The sequence below is a fragment of the Wyeomyia smithii genome, chromosome 3 (assembly GCF_029784165.1).
Source record: "Wyeomyia smithii strain HCP4-BCI-WySm-NY-G18 chromosome 3, ASM2978416v1, whole genome shotgun sequence".
Taxonomy (NCBI): domain Eukaryota; kingdom Metazoa; phylum Arthropoda; class Insecta; order Diptera; family Culicidae; genus Wyeomyia; species Wyeomyia smithii.
In genome coordinates, this window is record NC_073696.1 from 19213791 (window position 1) to 19241369 (window position 27579).

Consider the following 27579-nt stretch of genomic DNA (forward strand, 5'->3'; position numbering starts at 1 on the left):
GTGCATCGCACTCGAAATTTGGCTGTCACCGTAAAAAGAATTGTATCAGTATCAGTAGCTTTTCTGCGTGAATCAGCGGTGGCGTTGGCGAAAAATTTTATCACCTCTGGTTCCGGTCAATCGACGTTGAATCTGGTTGGATAAAAGTGATTTAGGGAACTAAGCATATCACTGTTACACGGTGTGACACGGTATAAGTTCATCATTGTAAACGTAGCACGAAACAGTTCTACATGCTTCCAAAAACTACCGATCGACCAATCGTTGTTTTGTGTTGCGTGGTTTAGGCGATATCTTATCACTTGCATTCAATTCAACGTATGAATGAGTGTTCAATTTTTTCACTAGGAACTCTATTATTAAACCAATAGTGATTCATTACGGTCTACGGTTTGGTGGAGAACGCTGACGATTTTTATTTTGTGTTACTTAATTCAAAAGTGAGCGTGTTTTAGATGTGAACGGAAAATTTCAGCTGAAGGTGAAGCATGAAGAATCAGTTCTTGCAACTAACTATTTCATCTATTTCTGAACTGAAGAGTTCAATAAATCTGATTAGCACTTGACTTTCTTGCTGTTCGAGTTATTGTAAACTGGTATTGCTTGTGATTACGTAGATTTAGGATTGATTTTTTACTTATTTAGTTTTGCGGCGGCAGACATACGTCGGCATGTTATTCGGGCTGCTATCCTCCAGTGTACTCTAACACGTACTACGCGGGCATCCCCGTTGACAGCACGCGTCCAACAAGTGCGGGGTCCCGTAGTCGACAGTTTTTATAGGGAATCTTGCTAAATACAGTTTTTGCTGATCGTTCCTCCGGAATTCTAGCTACATGTCCAGCCATGACCATATCCGAGATTTGTATGCCTCTTCAAGGTTCATGTGTTTGCGTCAAGGGATTGAACGTAGAATTCTACGCTCAAAAGCACCAAGACGGCGATCAGCCTCTTTCAGTATCTATGTTTCAGGGACTTAGAGAGCCACGGGGAGAACCAGTGTTTTATAGAGTGCTCGTTTTGTATGGGTTTGCAGGCGACGGGATATCAAATGGTTATGCAATCAGTAGCACCATCAGTAGCTCTTTGAATCTTCTCTCACACACACACACCTCACAAATGTATCCTGGTAAATAATTCGTGGATTACTTCAAATGATTCCCCATCTTTCACCACCGCAGCACCAACATCCGACTAGCATACTCCATGTACTTCGTTTTGGTTGACGTTATGACTCCCACCGTCATGATAGTGCCACTTCTCTGCATGCCAGACCACCCAATGCGATGTTGAACAATTAGTTTGACAGCCCGTCACCCTGCTTCAAACTATCTAACGTCACGAAAGCTTCCGATATCCCACCGGCCACCCTGAAGCTCGATGTGGAACCATCAAGGGTGGCACGAATCAGGCTAATGATCAAGTTCGCTTATTATCTGCCATAACTCATTTCTCTTTACTGAATCGTACGCTGCCCTGAAGTCTATGAAGATATAACCAAAACCAACAAAGGTTTCCTGCAACGGCTTCAGTCTGTGGATTAAATTACGGGATTATTGCTACCGTCCAGGCGGTAGCCTTTTTTGTAGATCGGGCCCTCGAACTAGTACGAAGGCAATTCTTCATCAGTCCACACACTCCGTATGATCCGATGGATGGCACTATAGAGTTGTTCCCTCCCGACTTTAAAAAGTTCGGCGGGGGGTCCTTACTAGTTGCCTTCCAGTTCCTGAAATCTTTCACTACTTTCTTCACCTCGTCCATGATTGATGGGTCCACAGCTTGTCCATCATTCTCTGTGTTGATCCTGCTTCTTTCGACGCCTCTGTTTTCCTAGCCGTTCTACAGCAGACTGATTGTTGTTTTCAACGCCTCCGGTTAATGGATAATCAGGTTCTTTTGTCTGTCGTTGCACATGACTGGGACTGATACGTTTTGCTACCTGTCTCCATGTATCATTTTTTGAAATCTCCTCGTATCTTGCCTGGAGTTGCAGCCCTCCACCTCCACAAGAATACGCTCCCAATGCTAAAGTTTCTTCCAGCGATAGAGTCTCTTTTTAGAGGCTCTAGCTGCCGTAGGCGTAGCCAAATCGTAAACTCTGGGATTGTTATTGTTATCAATCGACCTAGTGTCGGACGTGGCTGTCGCAGTTGTATTCAGCACTTCTCGCTCTACTGTTCATTCAAATTTCCTCCAACTTGCTCATCGGATCGATCACCAACTTTTCGCAATAACTCTGCAGTTGATAACCGCTGCTAAATGTTCAACCGTATCTCCTCGTTCTCCTTGATTTAAATACGTTGGATAATTGAGCGCAGATCATGCATAGCACGAGTTAACTTTTGGTCCTCTAAACGATTGTACGTCTGTAACGATTGATAAGCATTAGTTGATAGGCTTTTTCTATCAATTACGGGAAAGAAGAAGTCTTCCTACCAGACCTGCGTATTTGCATCTCCCATTGTGTCGTGTAGTGCCCAGCACTGTACGTCTCTTCCAGGAGCTTATAGAACTCTTCATTCCAGTCATCGGGTGGATCATTCTTAACACGCATGTACGGTCACCGATCGGCCTCGATCTAATGATGCGCTTCATCTGTTGCTCTATTAGCACAAAACCGACTCTCTGCTTTTAAGCCGCCACTGTAGAAGATGTGGTACTTGAATAAAGTGTCCGCAACAGGATTGACTGCTCGGAATCCACGTTCTTCATTTTTTGGCTACTGCACCCAGTTTCCAGTAATGGTTGTCTTTTCCGATCGCCTAGCTCCATACATTGGTTATTCATAGTATGTTGCCTTGCTAGGGCTGCGGAACTAGTCTCACAACGGGGCTGCCGTTTTAGATATAACTGGCAAGATACCGCCAACACCGGGTCAGACGCTGTCGTACGCCGCTCTTGACATGGAGACACAATCACATGCGCCCCCTTTTCCCAGTCAGCATACGATTACCGGGGGCTGGCTACCCGATCTCCGATAACTTTACTCGCATGTCGGTTGGCACTTCGCGTCAAGTGTTATGTTATGTTATATTTAAAAATTCCATCTGACAATTTTTGTCTTAATGAATAAAATTACAACTAGAGACGATTAACAATAAATTATTAGCGAACCCGCAGGCGACGTAAAAAAGTGTTGATGGGTTCGCTGTAGTCGAACAGTTCTGCCATCATACTGACCGTACCGACTATACCTTGCCTCCAAGTTCAAAAGCTGACGCCTCCGCAGATTCCTTTCTGGAGCGAAGAGCTTCAGTTCTGCGAGAATAGCGGGTGAATCAATTTCATTTTTCAGGACCTTTGCAACAAAGATAATTTGTGCGCTAGATCTTCTTCTCTTCAACGTCTCAATCCCCAATAACATGCAACGGTGCTCATATGGGGGCAGCCTCGTAGGGTCATGCCAAGGAAGATGCGTTAATGCCATACGCACTAATTTTTTCTGAACAGCTTCCATGCGATCAATCCAGACCTTGTTGAAGGGACACCAAGCGACAACCGCTGATTCGAGCATCGATCGTACCAGGGCGCAGTACAAAGCTTTCATGCACAGTGGATCGCGGAATCCTTCGGCGATTCTAAAAATAAATCCTAGTTGCTTGTTGGCTCTTGAAATGACATCTTCGTAGTGTGCCCGGAATGAAAGCTGACTATCCAAAATTACGCCAAGATCTTTAATTTGGATTGCCCAGACAAGCTGTATGGAAAGCTAATTGATTGAAGCTTTTACTGAAGGTAATCACATGACATTTTTCTACACACAGGGTAAGAAGATTACGGTTGCTCCAATCACTGAAAGCATCAAGCAGCTTTTGGAGTTCTTAACAGTCTCCAAGACAAGCTATAATCCGAAAAATTTTTACATCATCGAGAACACAACGAAGAGAACTGTGACAGATTGGTTGTGACGGATCTCTTAGTATAAAAACCATGTTGATCACTAGAAATATAGTTTTTGCACGATGAAAACAGCACTGTTCTGACGGCTATTTCGAAAACTTTGGATTAAGCACATAATGAAGTGATTCCTCGGTAATTAGCTATGTTGCATTTGTCCCCTTTTTTGTGTATCGGTGTGAGCAATGAACTTTTCCAACTAGTAGGAAACAATCCTTGTTGCAGAGAAAGATTAAACAGCTTTACAAGAGGCGCCACCAGTTCGTTCGAGCAGTTTTTCAACAAAGATGGCGGGATCCCGTCTGGCCCAGGACAAGTGGAATGTTTCAGCTTTCGAATTGCAATCGCAACGCGCGCTTCTGTCGCTTGGAAAACTCCACAATCGAAAATCCGCTGCGTAGTATCGCGTATTGCAGCGTCAATCGGATCTGGCATAGCAACTGTAGACAAAAAAGCGGTTTTAAAATGCTCAGCAAATAATTCGCATTCAGAAGAAGCTGTACTAGCAGACAAATCACCGAAGAACATGGAAGCTGGTAATCCATTTTTCTTTCGTTTAGAACGAACAAAAGACCAGAACTTTTTTGGATGTCGATGTAAACTTCTTTGAGTTCGCTCAATGTAACGAGAGTACAGGAATTGATTGTAAAATTTGTATGTGTTGCTTGCGAGTTTAACCGTTGCTTTGCTAGAAACGTGCGATTTGTTTGATAGTTTCGTTGAGCAGTGAACGTATCCAACTATGCATACTCCATTTTGGAGCGTAATTTGGGTATATTTTTAATTGTGATTCTTTTGATCTTTAAAAACAATTTTCATTCTTTTTTGATCGAATTTTACTTTATTGTATTTTGGAATTTTTCCAACAATTTACGTTGGTTACTTTGATATTGGGTTACTGAGGCATTTTTCATCGATTTTTTATTTGTGGACTATTTTGTTTATCTTTTGCTTGTTTAATTTGATTTTTATCGTTAAAAATTACGTTAGCAGAAGATCTAACTTGGTCCCCTCGCATATAACGGGTTTCTCTTCATTTGTAGGCAATTAAAAGTCTTATTTTCCAAATGTTTTCTAACGAATCGTGCTATTGTATTGTAAATTAAAAACTTCTGTATTAAATAATAAAAATTTTCATCCATTTTGTGGCGATTTTAACCCAAATCTACATTTGTTTTATGGCCTCTCCATTTTTATTGATTTAAATTTGATTTCTAATAATTTCAGAATTTAATCTTGTATGGGTTTTGGGATTAATTTAAATTTTGATCGTAGAATTACGTCTTGTAGATTGGGAAACCGAAAACATCGAGAGAGTCACGAAAACCATGTTTAAAACTCAGTTAGTTTTCAACCGATTTCCTTCATTCTTATTAATCGGTTGGGAAATCAAATTAAAAATGCAACTTTAGTTTGATTATTAAAACTATTGTACTATCGAAAATTGTCAAAGTATGCTGAAACGCCGATTTCGACCTCTGGCTGGTCGCCTAATGTTTGTTTTTTTTTCTAACACGGTCGACGGAATATTATACCTAATTAACCGGGAATGCACTATTCATGCTATATAAGAGCCTGCGGCTGCCCAAACAAATCATTAAGTAATGGATAGCCACTAGGTCGGTCCTAACTAAGCAGCAGCAGATGTCAATAGTGGCAGTTGCAGCGGGTACCAACAGTGGGTACCAGCACTGGCAGTGGAAGCAGTGTCAGCAGTAGGTGCTCGCTTTCTGTAATACGGTCGACAAAATATTATATGTAGTTAACCGGGAATGCACTCTTTGGACTATATATGTACATACTTTGGCTCAAATTAATCACTTTACTACTGGATGGCCACTAGGACGTTACACTCAAGTAGCAGCGAATAGCAGCATATTCTATCACTGTTGAAGGATGATGATTTACTAGGAACTGAATCGGCCAGCAGCAGGCGGCGATTTCGAATATCTCGCTGCCTTCAATAGTGGACGGATCAACAGAATAAACAACATCTTCCACAGCGATAAGTTTGGAATCTGCCTTCTGTGTGAGAAGCACCGTCGATATACAGGTGACATGTTTTGTGAAAACTAAAACCAACCGTTCTTTTGAGGACGACCACATATTTTCAATTGAAGTAGTAAAGATGAGTTTTCCTCATCTCAGTACTACAGTAATTGTAATTTCTGTCACAAAATATCAAAAAAATAATCGCAGGGACGAAAATATCCAACACGAAAAAAATGTGAGTTCACTATTTACAAATGGAGTGCACCCAGGGCCGGCGTCACATTATATTCCCTAGTGGGTAGTAAGGAATAGGGAAGGTTCACCTTGTTTGGAAACTTGGTGTGTGAAATGGTCACTTCCTTCATAGGGAAAGTTAAATACGGAGTGCCCTGCCAGTCGTTGTCATCCAGGGTGAGATAGGTCTCGGCGTCGACCACCATCACCACTTCGCGATTCGCCGGAAAAATCGATTCGATCATGTTATTCAGCCGCTGTCGTTGCCTGCAGCTCCGAGACCAATGGACGGGACTGCCGCTTTCTGATGTCCATGTTCTTCAGGTACTTTTCCATTGTTTGGCTGCTTGAATCGACCTCCCGATCAAGCGTACGCAGCGATGTAGCCACCTTCCCCTCGGTCTTCCTCTTCCGCATTTTTTGGAGCTTCTTGTCGCTCAGGGCCGTCGGACATCCGGAACCGATCTTTCTTTCGATACTCTGATTGTAGTCTAACAGTGCCAAAATTTTGTAGATACCAGAATAAGCGTAACCGGCGTCCCTTTTCCGTACGATGTCTGTTTTCGCGGCGGGGTTACGTTCTTTGATAGCGCGCACTTCTGAACGGAGTAGCTTCACTGTTTTCGCCATTACGGTTAGAGTTCGAGTCAATTTTTTCTGCTGACTCATGGGTTACTATGATTGATGCTGCATGGGTAGTTTCGTCAGTGCGTCAAGGTAAACTCATGAAGAATCGGCATTTTTGAGCATTTTTCAATGCAAACGTTAGGGCACAACAATTTTTTCTTCTCGAAAAAACTCTCCACCCAAAATTTACGCTTTTTCAGGGAATAAGAATTACGTTGTCCATTGATGTGAACTTTTGTAACAATAAATTTGAGCTTAATCGAACTTCTGATGAGGTCTCACTTACAGTCGTGAAAGTCTTACTTTTTTGACCAACCTAAAAATACACAAGATTAGTTCTTTAAGTTTCCGAAATCATTTTTTTTATAGCAGATCTCTTAGAAATGCATAAAATGTTGAGATGTGATGTTGTTTTGTAAAAATTTGTTTTAAAAACAAAAATTAAATATCAGGGACATGGAAACTTTTGCGTTGGGAGACTCGAGCTACATTAGAATACACAAGAGACACTCCCAGCTCTAACATTTCTTTCATCGATTAAAAAACTGCAACTTTGACCGTTTTGAGGCTCTACTTCCCGAAGTCTGATCGAGCTCAAACTTTTCATGGGAAATTTTTATGAGAAAACAAAACTTTAGAACTCTATCGCTAATGAAATTTAGAACTCTATCGTAAATGAAACACTTGAAAAAATAAACCTTTTTCCTGAGTAACGTAACAACTGTACATAAATCTGTAGATTTATAACCTCGCGCTCAACGATGTCAAAAAAATCTGTGGCTCGCAACATTACATTTCATTTTGGTTTTGCCCGATAGTTCTGTGTGGGTAAGTACCCACATGGATATTTTCCGAGTGGGTACTACTACCCATCTACCCACATGAACGTCGGCCCTGAGTGCACCTATGATTAGTTCGCAGTAATTTAACAAAATAAATACCGAACAAAACCGGCATCTCGTCGTTTTCGTTCAAAACCTGTACAACTCATAATTTATAGTTTCGATAAAAACGTTAAAGGTTAACCATGAATCATGCAATAACTACTTATTCAAATCAAATTTCAATGCATACGAAAACATCATGTCCTATTGCAGTAACGTGGATAAAATTGAGTTTTACCACTATATGCAATGTTTTGGTGAATGGCAGATAAATTTTAAATACTGCACGTACAATCAAATGATTTTGGGGTGCTAAGAAACTAATTTCTTATCATTGCAGATTGCCTTTGCATAATGTGTGGGAAGACTCTCGTTCTGTTGTCACCTCAGTAGCATGTTCGACCATTTTCAGAAATTTATCAGCTACTAAGATATTCATAGCAGCTAGCAGATAGACAACATAATATAACATCACGCGCGCCTAGTTGCAGAAAAATCTTATCTGCTTCACAATCAAACGGTCAACTAAGAACATATCAATTGATTCCCAAATGTATTGCAAGAAATAGTACATTGATATGATACAGGCTGACGTTATTCTACGTTAAACTTACGGTCGCGTCTTATAAACAACCTCTCCAATCCTTTTTTTTTAAAGATATGAATCTTTTCATAGGATTATGACAAAAAAATCAAGCACAAATTTGGCTTAAAATTGTTAAAAATGGTTTAAAGTTATTGTATTGTATTGTATTGTATTCATCGATTTGATTTTTGGGACCATCTTAAGATTTGTCAGTCAGGTCCTGAATTGGTTTTGATTACCAAGTGACTTCCTACCATGCTACCACGTCGTTGGTTCTTTCACGGGAAACAAGGTGTCTCGTATCAGCAGTTTATACCGGCGTAGGAGAAAATATCCTTTTTCGGACTACGCAACAGAAAGTTGCTTCGCTTGTTTATCTGTTTATGGGAATTGAATTTTGTGACAACACCTGTTGAAGAAAAGAGGCTGCCAAAGACCTGTAATTTTGGAATTTCCTATGTCATGAGATACAATTCGGATGTTTTTATCGAGTTGACCATAGACTGAACTAAGCAACGGTTTATTTAGCAGCAAGCGCGTTGCACGGTAAGCGGTATCGCCAAGGATAGTAAGAAAACACTTGATCTTTTACGTTGTTCTCTCCTATTCCCTCTCTTCAATATTATCCTTTACTTCTTCTCCTCCTTCTATTGTATCTCACTGAGTTAACACATTCGGCCACCCGAAAAAAAGTTACTCACCATCAATTCGACTAACAGCTGAAGCGAACGAATCTAACGAAGCGAACGAAGCGTCGGGAAAGACCAATGACGTTATCAAAGGAAAAACCACCAAACAAACGTCGCCGCCTAGGGTGGGCAAGCGAATTCTCTGTTTATCGAATAGGGTGTTCGATACATCTGAGAAGGGATGTATTCTTGACAGAATAAATTTTGCGGAATATAGTTTAAGGAATTAGTTTAGATGTTCACACGTATTGTTCGAGATGTTTGAAAAGGAAAAAATGACATTCTTTCAATGTATGTTTTTATTTTTATGTTTCTTGAAGTCAACTGATTATTGGTTTCTGAAATTTAAAATGAATTTAACAAAACTGAAAGCATCGATAAGGCACCTATATTCTATTGTTCTTGTAGCAGCAGCTTTTTCCTTCACAACATCCTTCATCTTTGTTTTTAACGCGCGGCAGTTCATCACTGCTAGACTCTTCCTATTTTCACAACTACAACTACGCAGCACTGTAGGCTGAAGAAAGCTAATCGCTTCGGTTCACCAAAAAAATAAACACCCGAAGAATATGACTGATGCGAACTTCATAACATAGAAAATGCTATACAGGTTTTGCGTATTTTCTGAAATATAGACCTTTTCCCGTGCCCTGCACAGGATGAAACTATCACCAATCGATTTATTGACCAATTTTACATAAGAAATGCTATATTTGAGGTTTCCAGCCCAGCGGCTTCTAATTAGTGGGAATTTGGGTTCATTTTTTCCCAGTGTGCAGTGGTTTGGCGCGCTCACATCATTTTCCTTCTATGCCGGTTGTGTTGTAGTAGAGATATATGTAGTAGAGTTGTAATGTAATCAAATATTAAACCCCGCCCTCCCCCTCCCAAAGGAATTCCTGGCTACACCACTGGGTTTTCGAAGATATTATGTCTTTTTCATGCTTGTGATATTTGATTTTGTAATGTAAAACTTGGGGTTCGGAAGATTTCATACTGAATCAAAATTTACTGGAGATGAGTTTGGAGTTTCAGTATTTGAAACATACAAATTTGATTGCAAATAGACAATTCTTGCTAGACACACGGCTTGAAATTTGTGATTATACGTCTATTATGACTTGAAACTAATGTAGTTTTAATAATGTTACGCCCAAGTGACAAGATCTGATTAAAATGCATTTTATTAAAAATTAGAATTCCCTGTTGCAATTATAAATCTGATTACAGTCACCACCAACAAAACCGATCGTCATTGCCCGTATGCATCCGAGGATAGTTTCAGATTTAGCTTCCTCTGCCACCATATTTCCAGCAAGCCAACTTATTCCCAAACTAAAATTGAAAATATTAAAAAACAATTCCACTACAAAAATTTTATATTCTTTCAAACTTCCAAACCGCCATCCAGTAGCCCCGGTTGAACTTCAGCCCACGGGAAAACCGATTGCTTCCACAGATAACTTTCTGCACGCAGTGACCCTCATCTTGGCCGGCAATCACGACCGCATCCATCGAATCCAGCACTTTGCGAGAGATTGCATTTATTTCCCGCAACCGGGCGTCATCCGAATTCGGGAGCGATCGGGCAGTCCGGTGGCGGACTTCCATCTCGCCCTCACCATCGCCGGTATTGACCGGTATCATCATCATGTTTGCATCGTTTTTCGCCATCGTAATGCACATAATCACCTGCAAGACGAACATGCCAAACGAGAGAAACGCCAGCGTGGTCAGCGCTATGTTGAAGAGATCCTTTAGACCGAGACCTTTGCCGATAGCTTTCTCCTCCTCGTATTCGATCGAAGGGTGGTAGGAGTAATCGCCCCGAGCGGCATCGAAACTGGTTTCACCTTGCAGCAGTCCTTGCGGTTGGATGGGACCGGGAACGGGACGACGATTCGGGTGTGAATATCGATTGCGAGGGTACGGCGGATCGTAGCTTGGAGGGTAAGCGGGATCCACGGGGTTTGGGTGATGAACGGCGTATCCAGTGATAACTCCTTCGTCGAAATAGTCGTCCTCGAATCCTGCTCGCGGGCTTGAAGCATCCGAACGATGGTTTGAAACGTTTGCTGGTGTCACTCCCGGTGAGAGAAAGTTTCGATAAATGTCTTCCAGTGTACTTGACCTAGGAGAGGAAAAATACGGATAAGAATGTTATGGATTTGAGAAACATTCCGCCATACTTAGCGAGCCATTTTTTATAACCCGATGATCCCTGATCATGTAGCATCTGGCCAGTGCCAGGAGAAACGAGGTTACTATCGGTCGCCAGTAAACTGGTTCCAAGTCGTCTGCCGAAACTTCTCGCTTCCGGAAACATATCCGAAATCATTTGGTTAGTCAGAAAACCGTTCACTAAATAGTTGTTCATCATTTTTCTGCAAGAAAATTAATACCAGGCCGTAAAAATTTTCGTTTTTGGTAAAGAAAATCCTGCTCACCTGTGAAATTTCATCGTGGAAAAAGCCGTTCCAAAGGTTCCGTCATCCTTCGTTAAATTCGCCAGTGTAAATTGTAACTTTTCCGCGACTGGATCCGATCTACTGTGCGCGGTTGGCTGTTTGCCCAAATCGTCCGCTCCTTCCAGCATCAGAAATGTGGCTGGCATCAAACGCTCATCCAGAATATCGTTCACATTGATCGTGAAAATACTGGATTCTAACTCTCCGGCACTGCCTTGTGTCACGATTGTCGCTAGTATTAGTACAAATAAAAGAACACTCATATTTCACCAACCGTTCTTCACCAAAGATTGTTGCAAAATGAGGAACGTACTTTAGCTGAAGTTACAGTTTGATGACCAAACTGTAAAAGTGCAGTCTCTTTGTTCCAGCTGGGTGCCCTTGTCTCTGTTGCTTTTCCATCCGACATACAGATGTAACCGTTAATCATAAGCTTGAAGTGCATTTTCCCATGACTGAATTTCTAAAACGTTTTACTTCCAGAACTTTCAAAATGAAAATGTCGCTCCCAGTGGCTTACACCCGGCTGAATGCTGATCAGCAAAACCACAAATCGAAAATTTCCAAACTTATTCTACCACTGATCGTGATAGCTTTTGTTCTATTCTGTGGGATTGGCTTTCTCACTACCAGTAGGAGACCTGGAATTTACCAGTATCAACCTATGCGCTACCAATACAAATCAGAACCGCTCAATCAATCCAGACTGATGATGGAACTAAGGTGAGTTGAGAAAGCACCCGAAGCATAGCAATCGAACACAAGCTAGATTTGAAACAGATCTCTTCTCAACTGCCATTCCGTAGACGACAGCTTTCGAATCGAGATGCGGGGTAATTACTGGGTGCTGGTGAATTTTCTTACCCCTAGTGGGGTGACCCTTAATGGAGAGCGATACCGGCGGGAACCGGTCAAGTGCTACGAAACCATAACCTACACCACGCATGGCGACTACAGCTTCCTGGACAATATCATACCACTGCTGGAACGATGGGAAGCTCCACTTAGCTTGGCACTGTATGCTCCGGGGGATGAGGTTAAGGCCGCCATCGACGCTCTCCGCTGGTTGATGTTCTGCCATCGGCAGTCCTATCTGGTGGAGGAATGGGTTTCGGTTCATCTTTATTTCGACACCGCTCGGATGCCGTCGAAGCCGGTAAGTTTTGTATTAAATTGAAATGTATAACATTATATGAAACCTCGAAATTTCAATGACCTTTCTAGCGCAGTTTTGATTGATTAGATGATTTTGTAGTTCATTTCTGACATATTTGGTACCTACTTTTAATATCCAATATAGGTAGGACGTTTCTAACATTCTTGATGTATGACGTATTTGATTGATTATTTGGTCGGCGTGCGACCAGACCGAACCAAGCGCCATCTTTTTGAAAATTGAGTTTTTAACACCAGTGCACAATGGTCCAGAAACCAAGTTTAGGGGAAAATTTGGGTCTAGAGCTCTATAGCAACATTTTAGAGAAAAACTTTCTTTTTTTTCAATAGGGGGTTTTGTTAGTAGCTTAAGTATTTATGATAAATATTAGTAAATAATGAGTATGTGTGTCCAATCACAAATGGTGACTTCTCAACACTGTTAGTAATTTTAATTGTTAGGATTTGTTTGCTTTCGCAATTAGGACTTATTATTCGTAGGGATTTAAACCTACTTGTCAGAAAGGGGGAAGTAAACTTACAACTAATTTAATTGCTAACTTATTGGCTATAAAGAGAGCTTATCGTAGCAATTGAGGATTGCAACGATTTTTGTCGAAAATTGTTAATAATTTTATTTGACATATCTTCTAATGGTTCAACACCAGTAAGTCTATGTAATTCGAGTGTACCAAACCAAGGAGGACGCTTCAAAATCATTTTCAGAATTTTATTCTGAATCCTTTGGAGCGTTTTCTTCCTTGTTGAACAGCAACTTGACCAGATCGGTACAGCATAAAGCATTGCTGGTCTAAAAATTTGTTTGTAAATCAAAAGTTTGTTCTTTAAACAAAGTTTAGAATTCCTGTTAATGAGAGGATATAAACATCTCGTATACTTGATGCACTTGGCTTGTATACTCTCAATGTGCTCTTTGAAAATAAGTTTTTATCATAAATTAGTCCCAAGTACTTAACCTTGTCGGACCAACTTAAAATAACCCCATTCATCTTGACAACGTGATTATTATTTGGCTTGAGGAAAGAAGCCCTAGGCTTATGCGGAAAAATTATCATTTGAGTTTTAGAAGCATTGGGAGAGATTTTCCACTTTTGCAAGTAGGAAGAAAAAATATCTAAACTTTTCTGCAATCGACTGCATATGACACGAAGACTTTTTCCTTTTACGGAAATGCTTGTGTCATCGCAGAACAATGACTTCGTGCATCCTGGAGGAAAATCAGGAAGATTTGAAGTGAATATGTTATACAGGACTGGATCCAAGACTGAACCTTGCTACACCTGCTCTGACAGGAAATCTATCAGATTTTGAATTCTGATAGACAACCTGCAGAGTTCGATCAGTAAGATAATTTTTTAAAATTTTTATTAGGAAAATTGGAAAATTAAAAGTTTGCAATTTCGCAATCAAACCTTTATGCCAAACACTGTCGAATGCTTTTTCCATGTCTAAAAGAGCAGCTCCAGTGGAATAACCTTCAGATTTGTTAGCTCGTATCATATTAGTAGCTCTGAGCAATTGATGAGTAGTGGAATGCCCATGGCGAAATCCAAACTGTTCATTTGCCAAAATTGAATTTTCGTTGATGTGTGACATCATTCGGTTAAGAATATTTCTCTCAAACAGTTTACTTATTGAAGAAAGCAAGCTGATTGGTCGGTAACTTTAAACTTCAGCTGGGTTCTTATCCGGCTTCAAAATTGGAGTAATTTTTGCATTTTTCCATAATTTGGGAAAATATGCAATTTTGACGCAGCAATTGAAAATTTTCACTAAAAATTCCATTGTGCTCTCAGGGAGATGTTTTATTAGTATATTAAAGATTCCATCGTCACCAGGTGCTTTCATATTTTTGAAATTTTTAATAATTGATTTAATCTCATTCAAGTTAGTTTCAATTAAAAAAATTAAATCAAATTGACGTGTGACTTCATTTTCAATTGGACTCACAAAATTCAAATTTGAGTTATGAACACTCTCAAACTGCTGAGCAAGTCTTTGAGCCTTTTGTTCATTGGATACAAGAAAACGTTCACCATCTTTTAAAACTGGAATAGGCTTTGAAGGTTTCTTAAGAATCTTCGACAGCTTCCAAAATGGTTTTGAATATGGTTTCAATTTTTCAACTTTAGTCTCAAAATTTTGATTTCTCAGAAGAGTAAATCTATGCTTAATCTCTTTCTGTAAATCTTTATAAATAGTTTTAAAAACAGGGTCACGAGAACGTTGATATTGACGTCTGCGGACATTTTTCAAACGAATTAGAAGTTGAAGATTTTCGTCAATTATTGGTGAATCAAATTTCACATGAGCCTTTGGAACAGAATAATTCCTGGCATCAACAATTGCACATTTTAATGCTTCCAAAGCGGAATCAACATTCACTTCGTTTTGCAAATCAAGCTCATTATTGAAATTTCTCTCAATATGAGTTTTGTATCTTTCCCAATTAGCCTTGTTATAATTAAAAACAGAGCTAATAGGGTTTAAAACTGATTCATGTGATAAAGAAAAAGTTATTGGAAGATGATCAGAATCAAAGTCAGCATGTGTGATCAAATCACTACATACATGACTTTGATCTGTTACCACCAAATCAATTGTTGATGGGTTACTTACAGAAGAAAAGCATGTAGGACTATTCGGAGTCAAAATAAAATAGTATCCTGAAGAACAATCATTGAATAAAATTTTTCCATTGGAATTACTTTGAGAATTATTCCATGAACGATGTTTAGCGTTAAAATCGCCGATTATAAAAAATTTCGAACGATTTCTGGTGAGTTTTTGTAAATCACCTTTAAAATAATTTTTGTGCTCGCGTGTGCATTGAAATGGTAAATATACTGCGGCAATAAATAAAATCCCAAGTTCAGTTTGAACTTCAATTCCCAAAGTTTCAATAACCTTTGTCCCAAGATGGGGGAGAGCACGATGTTTGATTCGGCGATGAATAACAATTGCAACTCCACCGCCGGAACCCTGAATCCTATCATATCTATGAACCACGTAATTGGGATCCTATTTTCATTTTATGTTAGGTTTCAAAAATGTTTCAGTAATAATTGCAATATGCACATTATTTACTGTTAAAAAATTAAAAAGCTCATTCTCATTGGCCTTCAATAAGCGAGCATTCCAATTTAATATTTTAATTGTTTTATTTAAAATCATTGCTAAATTTTAAATTAGAAACAATTTTAATAGTAAAATTTGTGCCTAAATAATTGTACACCCATTACTCCAGCTAATATTACTGCCGAAAATATTTTTTCTAATGTCAACTGCCTGGGGCCTATTACGGCAGGTAAACTTTCTTTTTTACAACAGGCAATGTTCGATCTTATGAACGCCATGTTGCAGGCAAAATCAATTTCAGTGCCTTGAATGGCTTCGACATATGGTTGCCGTTACAATTCGCACAGCGAAAATTTTTACTCTCTTTCACAGGACATGTGTCCTTTTTGTGAGAAGAGTCTCCACAAATGAGGCATTTTTGGTCCATGTTACAAAACTTTGAACCATGGCCATAACGTTGGCAAACACGGCATTGGGTGATATGCTTTTCACTTCCGCCAAAATTTCGATATAATTCCCATTTTACACGCACGTGATATAAAGCAAGTGCTTTTTCAAAAAATTTCAAGTTATTAACCTCACTGCGGTTAAAATGAATTAAATAATTTACAAGGGAAATTCCTGTTCGCTGACTGTTTTCGCCAAAATTTGACTTAATATATAATTTCATACCATTGCTCATTACGATATGGGACAATATGTTTGGATGCTTTCCCGAAATTTTTCAGAACAAAGTTTCTGTGAGCTTTAGTTTTTCGATTTTTCAAGCTTTTGGTTAAATGTTGCAGCTGAATAGTTTTTATATTTATAAATAATCGTTGTAACAGCGTGACATGAGTACACGACAACTGTACTATGATAAGTTTGGCGGTTTGAGATCGAATTTAGGAAAATGTTTTGGCTCAAGTGCATGTTTGCATTTTTATATACTTTAAGGGCTTTGGATGCATGAAATTTTGCCAGTTTTTCAATTTTGATAGATAGTTTTTGCGTCAACAACCTAAACCCCTTAACCCAACTCCGTAGTACTTACGAGAGTGTCACTGAGTCGGTGGCCTCTCATTAAGTAAGTATTACATCATCAATATCCTAGCCAAGCTACGGTAAAGATGGGCGTGGCCAGCAATGATGACTATCGGGCCTACTTCAACTCAGATTGGTTTAAAAGTTACTCCCAAACATTGTACCTCATACAATCCGAGTGGAAGCGTTAGTCATCAGTCTGCAATCTACGAAATATACCGTGCTTACGCTACGCTATTTCAGGATCTTTCATCACCTGTGAAAAATCAGTCGGCGATAGATTGTTGCTTCCATGAATTACTGGACTGCGCTGGACTGAGCGCTCTCGCTTTTAATTGCTACGCCTTATCGTAGAAGTATACAAAGGTTACGAGGGGAGTGCAGGCGGTTGCTGCGGGTTCTGTGGCACTTTTAGCGTACTTCTCGCCGCCAATGTTTTCTATGTTCGAAAAATTAAAATTGCCGCGCATATGTGCGAGCGACCACTTTTCAATGGTTATCATTGAACGAGGGTTTATAAAGCTACAGATTTCATGCATTTCTCAGCGATTTGCTATCAAACAAAATTTCGATTTCGAATATTTCAAGAGCTACTCTTGTGCATTTTTCCTTTGGTCAAAAAAGTGAGACTTTCACTACTGTAACTGAAGACCAGAAATCCGATTAGTTTTGAAATTTGCATGGATACTTTTTCGAGGAGACGAACTTTTGAGCCTTAAAACTTGTATTAAAAAATGCACGAAAATTGACGATTTTTCATGAGACCGAGGAAAAATGGCTACATCGCTGCATGCGCTTGGTCGGGATTATCCTGGCGAGCATGAATGGCAACAACTAGCAGGGCACTTCCTATTTTATTTCCTCCACGAAGGAAGTGAGCTCCGAGGTGAAGTTCATTTGACACACCAAATTTCCCAAGAATTTGCTGCTGTGGCTGACAATCAACGAAAAGGGGATGTCAAAGCCGTTCTTCTTTCGCTCCGGACTGGCTTTAAACGGGAAAATTTATAGTAAGAAATGCCTGCCGGAAGTTGCGTCGTTTATCAAGAAATACCATAAAGACGTAAACGAGGTTTACTAGCTTGATCTACCATCGGCTCACTACTCGAAGCAATGGTTAGAGAAGATGTAGCGTCTCCTAGCTGCGCACCATCGAAAGTTTCTGGGCAAAACTGAAACGTAAGATCTACTCGAACAATTTTGTCGTGAAAGTTGATAAATTAAATGAAGAAAGAACTCAAAAACATGTTAAATGCTCCCTCAACACCGAGAAAACCGGTCAGTGTGATTTCCCTTGCATTAAAAGACTTCTCCAGTTTTGGAATCAATGTGATTCAAATAATTTACAAGGTTGTTAGGCAAATTGGAATATGTATATTGAATTAGAGGGTGTTACCGTCAAAAATTTGTCAAACAAAAATGTGTGTAAATCGGTTATTTTTTTATTGAAAAATCAAATCATGCCTCTTTGTCAAGTGTAAGGCGGACAGAATGGAAAAAAATTGACTCAAGTTTCCTTTTCAGCGAATGCGAATCATCGGACCTTCCTATTGACTTCTTCTATCAAGCTTTGTACAGGCTTCTTGGTCCCTTGATCGCCGCAAAACGCCAGTTAGCCTTGAACCACATCTCGTTGACAACTGTCTTTCTCGACTTCTTTTTTTCGTAATGGTAAGATGTCAAATCTGACCAAAACAGAACTAACCAACTGTGTTGCTTGAGGAAAGGCAACAAACATTTTTTCATGCACTCATGCACATAAATTTGGTGAAAAGGTTTGGAAGGAAAGGTTGGGGTTTTGCTTGTAACTGCTGTTCAAGCTCTTTCGTTATTTTTGCAACCTTCGATTTTCGATTGACCCCCGATACTGTCTTCCTGGCCAGGCTCCGGAAAACGACTGCGGTGCGACACTATACTGACGATTGTTCTCTCTTTTTATGAATAGGCTATTCATGAGAGCTCACATACAGCTAAAGCTCACACAAGGCATCGAAACTATCTTGTGTTGCACACGGCAGCTCATTCTTGCGCATGTATTTTGCTCGTTAGGATATGACAGCCTTTTTTAAGAATGTCCTGTTGGTTTGGCTTGTGCTGTTGACAGCCTGCTGATCTCATGCGTACTCTTTCGTTTCTCCTTTTGCTTAGGCCGGAGCCATAATGAATATGAAGAAAACCGTTTCATATGTGTTTTCTTTGTTAACCCTCTAGTGCCTAGACACACTTCAGTTGAACCTTTAAAAAGCTTCAATAAATACTTAAAAAATGTTAATAAAGATTCATAGTGACTTTAACGAGGTCCGTCTGAAAAATAGCTTGGGCACTAGAGGGTTAACATTGTACCCCAAGTAAGAAAAAAAGTGTTGCGCACCGTCTCGCTTTCATTATAGCATCGGCCTTACTTTCCCAATCACCTGACATCCCGTTCGGATTCGTGACGGAGGATGTCGGGGATTAAAGGCTGTCATTAGCGACAGCTTGGAAGAACAAACAGATATAAGGAGATGAAAAATAACAGTCTGTTTCGCATTGCATGTGTGTGCTGTCGTCAGTGGCTGTCGGGTTGAGTAGGGGAGAGAGGGGTAGTTTCGGACGGGGCAGTTTCGGACAGAGCTTTAAAAAAATGGTGCAAATTTCAACCAAACTAAAAATATAAGTAAGTTGGCAGCCCTTCCACCAACATCTACCATATAGTTTGATAGCTCGTGGTTGTTTATTACTTACGAAAACAACACAGTGCCATTTTTCATTCATGTTCTCAACCGTTTGAGCTTAAAGTTGTAAGTATTTCTCTAATTTCTTTGCGAACGATTTAAACATTTAAGTACACCACCCTAGTTCGTAATTAATATGCAATGAAAAAAAAAAAACGTGATAACATCGGGGAAACAAAGATCTTATTTATTAGATAAAATTAAGATTTGTCTTCGGATGGTGGTGGGGAACATTCGGACATCGTTCATGAGGCACATTCGGACACTTACCAAATTTGTGTTTAATTGTTGTTTATTGACAAATATCGATTTAGACTGGTTCTCAGTCCTAAAAATGGTTCGGAACTACAAAACGAAAACCGATAGAGCAAGCATCAACGAAAATGAGCTGAGAAGAGTTTCTAAAGAAAGAATATCTTTGAGACACGCTTCTGATACCTGCGGTATTAAAAGAAGCACCTTGGTCTGTCGTCTTAAAAATCAGAGAAACGAAAAAAAACGGAAGAATCAGAAAGCTTCTCATCCAAAAACTCAGATCACCAAGTATTTACGAGCGTGGAAGAAACATTTCTAGAGAAATATTTGATCGAAAGTTCCCATATGAATTATGGATTGACGTACCGTATGCCAAGGCGATTGGAAAATTGTTTCTCAATGTTCTGGAACACTTGAATAAGGTCCAGAGAGCAGCGTTAGTGAACCAATTTTGCTGTTGCTTGACAATCGAATGCCATTGCACTTTGAACCAATCAAATATTGCCGAGAAAATGGCATAGTTCTTGTATCTTTTCTCCCTCATAGCCAGTTTGCTAGATTTTTATTTTATGAAATAAAAGGATGAGTTTCGAACCTTGCAAAGCATCTGATCTCAGTCTCTGCTTATATGGAAGAAATAGTTAAAAAACACAAAATTTTCATTAATCTAGAAAAGTTTTTCAACACTGTCCGAAAGTGCCCCAGGACTGTCCAAAACTACCCCACACACGGGGCACATTCGTACAAAAAAGCAATTTTGAAAAATTTAAATAAATCAATCGAAATCGCATCATCGCACACTATTAACACGCTTATATGATACTCTGATGTCCAAGCAACAGCCAGGATGAAATCAGATTTTTTTTAAAGATAACAAAAATATATTAAAAATCATGGTAGAAAAAGTGTCCGAAACTGCCCCCCTCTCCCCTATCGAATGTACGGGGAGCAGGGAGAGCTGTGCAATACAATGAGACCCGAATTAGTTTGGAAATTGCTGTCACGGAAAAACAGTCATTTTGAGAAGCCAGATTCTGGCAGTTGACACACGTTATTCAAATACTTTTATCAAGTTTGAGACGGTCATTTGGCCACGTTCAACAATTTTGCCAACTTGGTGTGCAAGTAGTTCGGATTTTCGTGATGTGCGAGCAAAATTTCGATGCGTTGCTTCTTTTGCCTCAAAGCCTTTTTTTCAACTTAAGAACAAATGTCCAAATTGAACATAAGGCATGCTACTAGGGCCGGATGTGGGTGTTGGGGGCCCGGGGCAGATTTTTTCGTGGGGCCCTTTTTGTTCACAAAATTTCGACGAAAAATATTTGCAAATTGTGCAACCCTTTCACACTCCGCTGGAAGGTAACGAGCAAAAAAAGATCTTCACTTCGTCTTCCCGTCTGATATGCTTTTGAATGTTTGAGGCTTAGGGCTAGGGGGGGGCACTCAAGTCGGGAGGCCCGGGGCATTTGCCCTCCCCTCAAATCCGGGCCTGTATGCTACTATACACACACATATCTTTAAAATGAGGGGAGGGGGGGGGGTGGGGTTCAAGGTTTTTTTTTGATACACGATATTAATAACATATTTACTGTTCTAATCTGATAACATGATATTTAGATTATTGATTGACGTCCTTGCATCCGGATATATTCCTGTGCAGTTTTTTCCACCTGCAACTTTGATCGCTTCGTAGTATTCACCCTCGTGTTAAACTAATAACAGAATTGCCCTCTTTTGTAGGCTCGCATGTCTGGTTCAGCCTTGAGCTGCATCGATTCGCTTTCCTTATTATAGTCATCTTTGCTGCCGTCAAAATTCTTCGTTTGGATCGAATTCCTCTCAGTAATACTGTACCCAACCTCTTTTGGCCGTCGACACTCCTTGTCTTCACGCTTTTACTTCATTATACATGGTGATTGGTTACTTGTTGAGAGTATTTCATGGGCTGATAGAGGATCTCACTTGATGATAAAAACGCTTCTTCGCATATGTTATCATGTAATCTACTCAGAGTTATTCAACTTTAAAGGTTCTTTTATACACTCAGATTTAGACGTTAAACATTTTGAAATTGTAAATAAATTTATCATTAATTCAACAGATCGTGTTTATGCATGCATTGCTTTCTAGAGATCAATTTAGTTTAGTTTAGTTTAGTTTAGTTTAGTTTAGTTTATTTGATACATGACGTAAGACAAGTCTTTTTTTGTGTCATTAACGGAATAAGAACGAATATAATAATTTCCAGCGTTACACTTATTCTAGGACTATAGTCTAACTTATTAGCTATTAAAATGAATTAGAGCAGCTCTTTTATACATTACTTCCGAAGTTATTTGCTTTAACTCTCTAGGTTGTGCGTTCCAATGCACCACACCTCTCACGAATAATGTATTACTGTACAACGAAGTCCGATGAGTTGGAACTATGAAATTCCGCGTGCGAGATCCTTGCAAAGCTGTTAATTTGTCGTAGAGATACGATGGACACTGACGTTGAATTAGCCTCTGAAGGTAGATGCACGCCCTCAACGTGTAGAATTTACGAAAGGGACATCCGAGTAAATATTTCTGAAGATGACGGACTGAGGTGAAACGATTTACATTGTACACGTAGCGAGCACAATCGTTTAAAGCAACTCCTAGTTTTGACAACAAAGCTGTGTGCATACTTAGATGAATAACATCCCCAAGGATGAAGTGAGGAAGTATAAGCGTTTTGAACAACTTCAGTTTCATGTTTTGTGGAAGATCGGACGTAGTAGCTCGCAGTGTACGTAGCCCAGCATAAACTTTACCGCACTGGTGGGACACTGTTTTGTCCCAGTGAAGATTACTTTAGAAAAAGATGCCCAAATTGTTCGCATGATCGGTAAACTGAATTTGATTGCCTTCTAAATAGATCTGCAATTCCGCTGAAACTAAACGACGGTTGGTTCCGAACAACATTGCTTCCGTCTTCGTGTGATTCAAACTAAGTGAATTTCTTGAAGCCCACCATGCAACACGTTGTAGATCTTCGTTGAGCAGTGCCGCAGCTGTGGTGGGATCAGGATGGATAGAATACAATTGAACATCATCGGCAAACATCTGGATACGACAATGTCTAAGCACACCTGGAAGATCATCAATATAGAGTGAGAAGAACAGGGGGCCGAGTACAGATCCTTGTGGGACTCCAGAAGTAACAGCTATAGCGTCTGACAAAATATCATTGCAAAAAACAGACTGCTCTCTACCAGTAAGGTATGACCGAACAAGGGAAACAGCTGATGAATCTAAGAAGAATCGCGCTCTAAGTTTCTGGTATAAACGTTGATGAGATATAGTATCGAAAGCTTTGCTAAAATCTAACAGCAACATTACAGCCACACTATTTCTGTCCACTGCAGCAGAAATATCATCGAACACTCTCAATAATGCTGACTTAACTCCTTGTCCTTGTCGAAAACTTGCTTGATGATCGGAAATAAGGTGTCCAGAAGATAGAAATGCATTGATTTGCCTTTTTAATATTTTTTCAAATACTTTAGATAGGACACAAAGTAAGCTTTCTTTTTACGTAGCGGAATGATTTTTGCGCGTTTCCAAGCTTTAGGGAAAACCGACGTTTCAATTATTCTGTTGTACAGATGCACAATTTGATCGAGCACAATGGGGAAAACAATTTTTAGAAAATTTTTGGAGAAGTTTTCCGATCCGGCAGCATTCGACTTTATTTCGTAGAAAGCATTAACCACTTCGTGAACGCTTATCGGTTGAAATCGAAAATCACCTTCGTAGTGTGAATTTTCAAAACTATTTTGTCTGTCGTGTGTAAAGTGGCTTGCAAAACTGGCGTTGATCACATTCGAGTCACAAGGATGATCATCATGAGTTACAGCTTCACCAACTCCAAGTTTTTTTAACTTCCTCCACAGGCTAGTCGGTGATTCATCAGAAACAAACGTTGCGCTAAGATGATCAACTTTAGCTTGGCGAATAAGTGTATTTGCTCTATTTCTTAGCTGCTCATAGATTGCCCTTTTCCGATCTCTCCACTCTAAGGATGCAACTTTCCAATCACCATATGCCATATCCCTCTCCACTATGGCAATTTGATAAGAAATGAAAATACTGGTGGATTCCTGATTCGTGTTTAATTTTTTTCTTTATAGATCCAGTTCTATCGAGATCTACTTTCCCAGCCTCCACCCTATTGTGCGGACACTTTCCAAGATTTGGTTGTGCTTCCCAACTCCATACCCAACCGAACAGCCGATCACATCTACCCGGTGAATGTGGGTCGCAACATCGCCCGGGACGCAGCGCAAACGCATTTCGTACTGGCGAGTGATATCGAGCTTTACCCGAACCCGGGTTTCATAGATATGTTTTTCCGCATGATCGCCCATCCCGCGTATCGGCACACCCTGGACGTTGCCGGCGTTTACGTACTACCAATCTTCGAGGTGGCGGAAACAGCATCCATTCCCGAGAATAAGACTGAACTGCTCGAGATGCTTAAACGGGGCGAAGCGATAAAGTTTCACGAGAAGATTTGCGAAAAATGTCACACCGTACCCGGATACGAGCACTGGCTGAAGATAACCAAGGAGGACGCCACAATGGACATTGCGAACACTGCGATCCGGGAGGGTCCGTTCGCACTGTGGGAACCGATTTTCGTTAGCACGAAACGTGAACCGCACTATGATGAACGTTTGAGTTGGGAAGGGAAGTTCGACAAAATGAGTCAGGTTTGTCACTTGTTCACTCGTTGAAGATCTTCGATCTTTATTCTACAGTTTGGCTTTTTCGTTTTCGCTTTCTCGAATCCTTACAGGGCTACGTTATGTGTGTTTTAGGCTACAACTTTCATGTGCTGGATAATGGCTTTTTGGTGCATAAACCTGACATAAAAAGTGTAAGCGAAGCTGCCCGGCCAGAGTTGGAACGGAAACAGCGGAAGTTCGTGGAGGATGTCATTTTGGAAGAGCTTAAGATTTTGTATGGTGAAAGTGATCGGTGTGAATTATGATTAAAAGAAAATACAAAGTGTCTGAGTATGTGTAAGTTCTAAAGAAACCTAAACGTTCTAAAGCTATTCAACTGCAGTACTGTCTCTACACTAGAGTTGAGGTTGAGTATTGTGGGTGTTGTTTTCGGTTCGGCTGCTCAACGGAAGCAACCGGTGACATTTTCGATACCATCACAGGCATTGATCAGCTCGTTGAAGGCTTGCTCCGGGCCGCACAGGTTTACCCTTGGTTTGTCGTCTACACAAATGAAATATTTCTGGCAATTATCCGGAGCGCGATAGAAGCGGAACGGAGCAATCAGTCCATCCGCTTGCGGTGGACATCTGAATCCCAGGTAAGCATCCGCATCACAATCCTCAACAAGATCCGGCCAATCACACTGATAAATGGCTTTGTTAAAGGCCAATCCGTAGGGGCAATCTAGCACGAAACCGTTTCCGTTGTCACAGTTCATGAATTGTCCACAGTGCGAACGATCGCCGATCTTAAAATATCCGAACTGGTGGGGACACTGTTCCGTCGGAATGGCCGGTTGTGTGCGTGGGCGTCCGGTGCAGTCTACGTCGATCGGATATTGGCACGGGTACGCATAGGGACCGGCCTTTTCGTTGAAGAGTAAACCATCGGGGCACAGCTTGCGTTCCGGGATGCCTTCCTGAAGGGGTGATGAAAGTTAGTTAAACATGTCATCTTAGCAGTGATTCTATGGCAACTTACAATGCACTCTATATAGGCATCACATTCGTCGGGAACAGGATAGCGACCGTAACTTTCCTTGCAGGATTGACTGTGTACTGTAAAGGAAAATAGATTGTGCTTCAAGAACATGCGCGGTAGAATCGATCTGAAGTTTAGTTATTTCCACTCATTTTCATTTGTCTTTTTGTGACCTAGACATGCATAGTAAATTGCCTGGAAATTTTTCTAAGTGATAAAAGAAATTAGAGGAAAAAACCTCAACTCATTCAAAAAAGTCGATCAAACACAGCATCGCTATGAACATAAAATTCTCCCACTTCTATGTGACTCATCTTCCAATTCCAATCTCAGTTCGTCATTCACTAAAGATGATGTTGGTAAAAAAATAATTAACATGCACGAAACAACCCTTCCTCGTTCCCCTTGGGTATACACGAAAATTCTGTGACGATCACACATAACCTTTACGCAAGTCACATCTAGTTTACACGAGAAACGCTATCCGTCTCTTCATCGGAGACAAACAGCTTCAAGGTGAACCGCTAGCAGCTCATCTTCACAGCCGGGGCTTACTGTTTACTCAATGCACAGCATCCACGAACGATGAGCAATCGAGTCCCGCGCTTTAATCTGTTACTTAACCTTAGCACTTAATCGCCAAGTCGATCGCAACGCAGCTCTAGTAAATGCAGATTTTTTTTCACACCACACAAAACGATTGCTCTTGGATTATGCTAATTTTGAATTATTACTAATAATCGGAGTTTTACCGTATATACTGAACAGGGCCACGGCAGCAACGATAAGGGATGGAACAAATTTGGTGCGGTCCATCCTTGTGACTACTATAATTCGAACCGTTCTCTGTGAAATCTGAATTAAAACTGAACTTTTCGTCGATAGAAAACTGAACCTGTTATGATAGCGGGGGTTGCATCAAAGTTTCTCGATGGCATGTGGATGGGAAGCTGTTGGTAGGTGTGTGAATACCTGTCTGATTGCGAGATTCCGGTGTTGTGGTGGGTGTCACTTTGCCTTGCGTCACACCGTGCGTCTCCATCGAAAGTTTCCGCAGTTTTGTTGTCGACTAGCGGTTCCGATTAGGTATTCCTGGTGCTTTAGTTGTGGCATCGGATCGGAGAGTGCTAAACTCACATAAAACTCATCCGCATGATAATGATCAGCTCTAGAGAATTCTCGCACGCGCCGCGCCTTCAATAACGATTGTAGCCGCTGTGCGGTAATAAATTTCGTAGCACAGAAGTCACCGCGTGATCTATGAGATGCACGGCTCTACTCGAGCGGTAGAGCTTTCAATTTGCGTCAAATATGTTCTGTGGAGAATCTTGACATCAATGTTCCTATTAGAAGAATTTCAATTCTACTTCACATATATCGTCGACGAATCAAATTTCGTTACCTTGTTGCAGCATCTACCCCATCGGGAGACGCTACCCTCTGGCGACGTTCTGGGGACCGACACAGAATGCGCGTGACGGAAAAAAGGTGCTTGAAATGCATCACCGATTGTTCTGCAAAAAATAGAATGCAGTAGCAAACGGCGGAGCCGCTTTTTTTTCTTCTTTCAGCTCGTTATGCCGTTGAATTTTAACCGAAACGCGTCGGCACGAGCTTTGAAAACAGCAAACCTATGAATGCTCATCTTTTGCAAATGCCTTGACATTTGGAACGACGTGTAAACTTTGCTATGATTTGCTGGATTCCTTTGGGTTATTTGACTTATTTTTGCGTGACCGGTTATTGATCACCTCTAAGGTATCTAAAGGTTACACAGACTGGATGTTTCCAGTTTGGTGAAAACCAGACACACGAACGAAATGTTTCGTATTCTAAGCTGCGCGAGCGCAACGCAGACGCATCAGATTTCGTGGATACTTTCACGTTGCCGGAAATACAAATCCATCGATCGGAAAGAAAGTGCCCTTTGGTCTAGGTATTACTGGAAAAATATTGAACTTTCATTAATTTGTCCTTGCTATTTGCCGTGAATAGCCTCGATTGAAAACCTCTTATGTTACTCATTCAGGCCATCTCCGCTTTTCTGTTATTGATTTAATCTGTAGTTGCGTTGGCAAAATTTGTCGAGTTTATAGTTCTGACAACTACAAAAATTCTCGTTAAATATCAAGAATGACAAAAATTAGCAATACGCATATATTTTTGTTACCTATTAAGACGAATTGCTAGAAGTACGTTTAGGTAAATATAATTAA

At 40.3% G+C, this 27579-nt stretch overlaps 3 protein-coding genes across 7 annotated transcripts; 1 reads left to right on the forward strand and 2 right to left on the reverse strand.

Moving 5' to 3' along the window:
- Positions 1 to 28: 28 nt before the first annotated feature.
- On the forward strand, positions 29 to 24700 carry LOC129732140 (beta-1,4-glucuronyltransferase 1-like). 5 transcript variants are annotated; one of them, XM_055692694.1, is made up of 5 exons: positions 29 to 135; positions 11864 to 12103; positions 12161 to 12536; positions 23783 to 24364; positions 24451 to 24699. In XM_055692694.1, exons 2-5 carry the CDS (start codon positions 11874 to 11876, stop codon positions 24643 to 24645), a joined length of 1383 nt encoding a protein of 460 aa, XP_055548669.1. In that variant the 5' UTR covers positions 29 to 135; positions 11864 to 11873; the 3' UTR covers positions 24646 to 24699. The 5 variants fall into 5 exon arrangements, with proteins under 5 accessions (XP_055548669.1, XP_055548667.1, XP_055548666.1 ...); XM_055692692.1 differs by having other exon boundaries at positions 74 to 191; XM_055692691.1 differs by lacking the exon at positions 29 to 135 and adding an exon at positions 198 to 481.
- Positions 10075 to 11708, reverse strand: LOC129732141 (uncharacterized). Its single transcript, XM_055692696.1, has 4 exons — positions 11360 to 11708; positions 11102 to 11296; positions 10306 to 11043; positions 10075 to 10247 (listed from the first exon to the last, which is right to left on the reverse strand). Exons 1-4 carry the CDS (start codon positions 11641 to 11643, stop codon positions 10106 to 10108), a joined length of 1359 nt encoding a protein of 452 aa, XP_055548671.1. The 5' UTR covers positions 11644 to 11708; the 3' UTR covers positions 10075 to 10105.
- LOC129732142 (protein obstructor-E-like) lies at positions 24374 to 26245 on the reverse strand. Its single transcript, XM_055692698.1, has 3 exons — positions 26116 to 26245; positions 25364 to 25440; positions 24374 to 25301 (listed from the first exon to the last, which is right to left on the reverse strand). The coding sequence occupies exons 1-3, from the start codon at positions 26177 to 26179 to the stop codon at positions 24783 to 24785; spliced, it is 660 nt and encodes a 219-aa protein (XP_055548673.1). The 5' UTR covers positions 26180 to 26245; the 3' UTR covers positions 24374 to 24782.
- Between the last annotated feature and the right edge of the window lie 1334 nt (positions 26246 to 27579).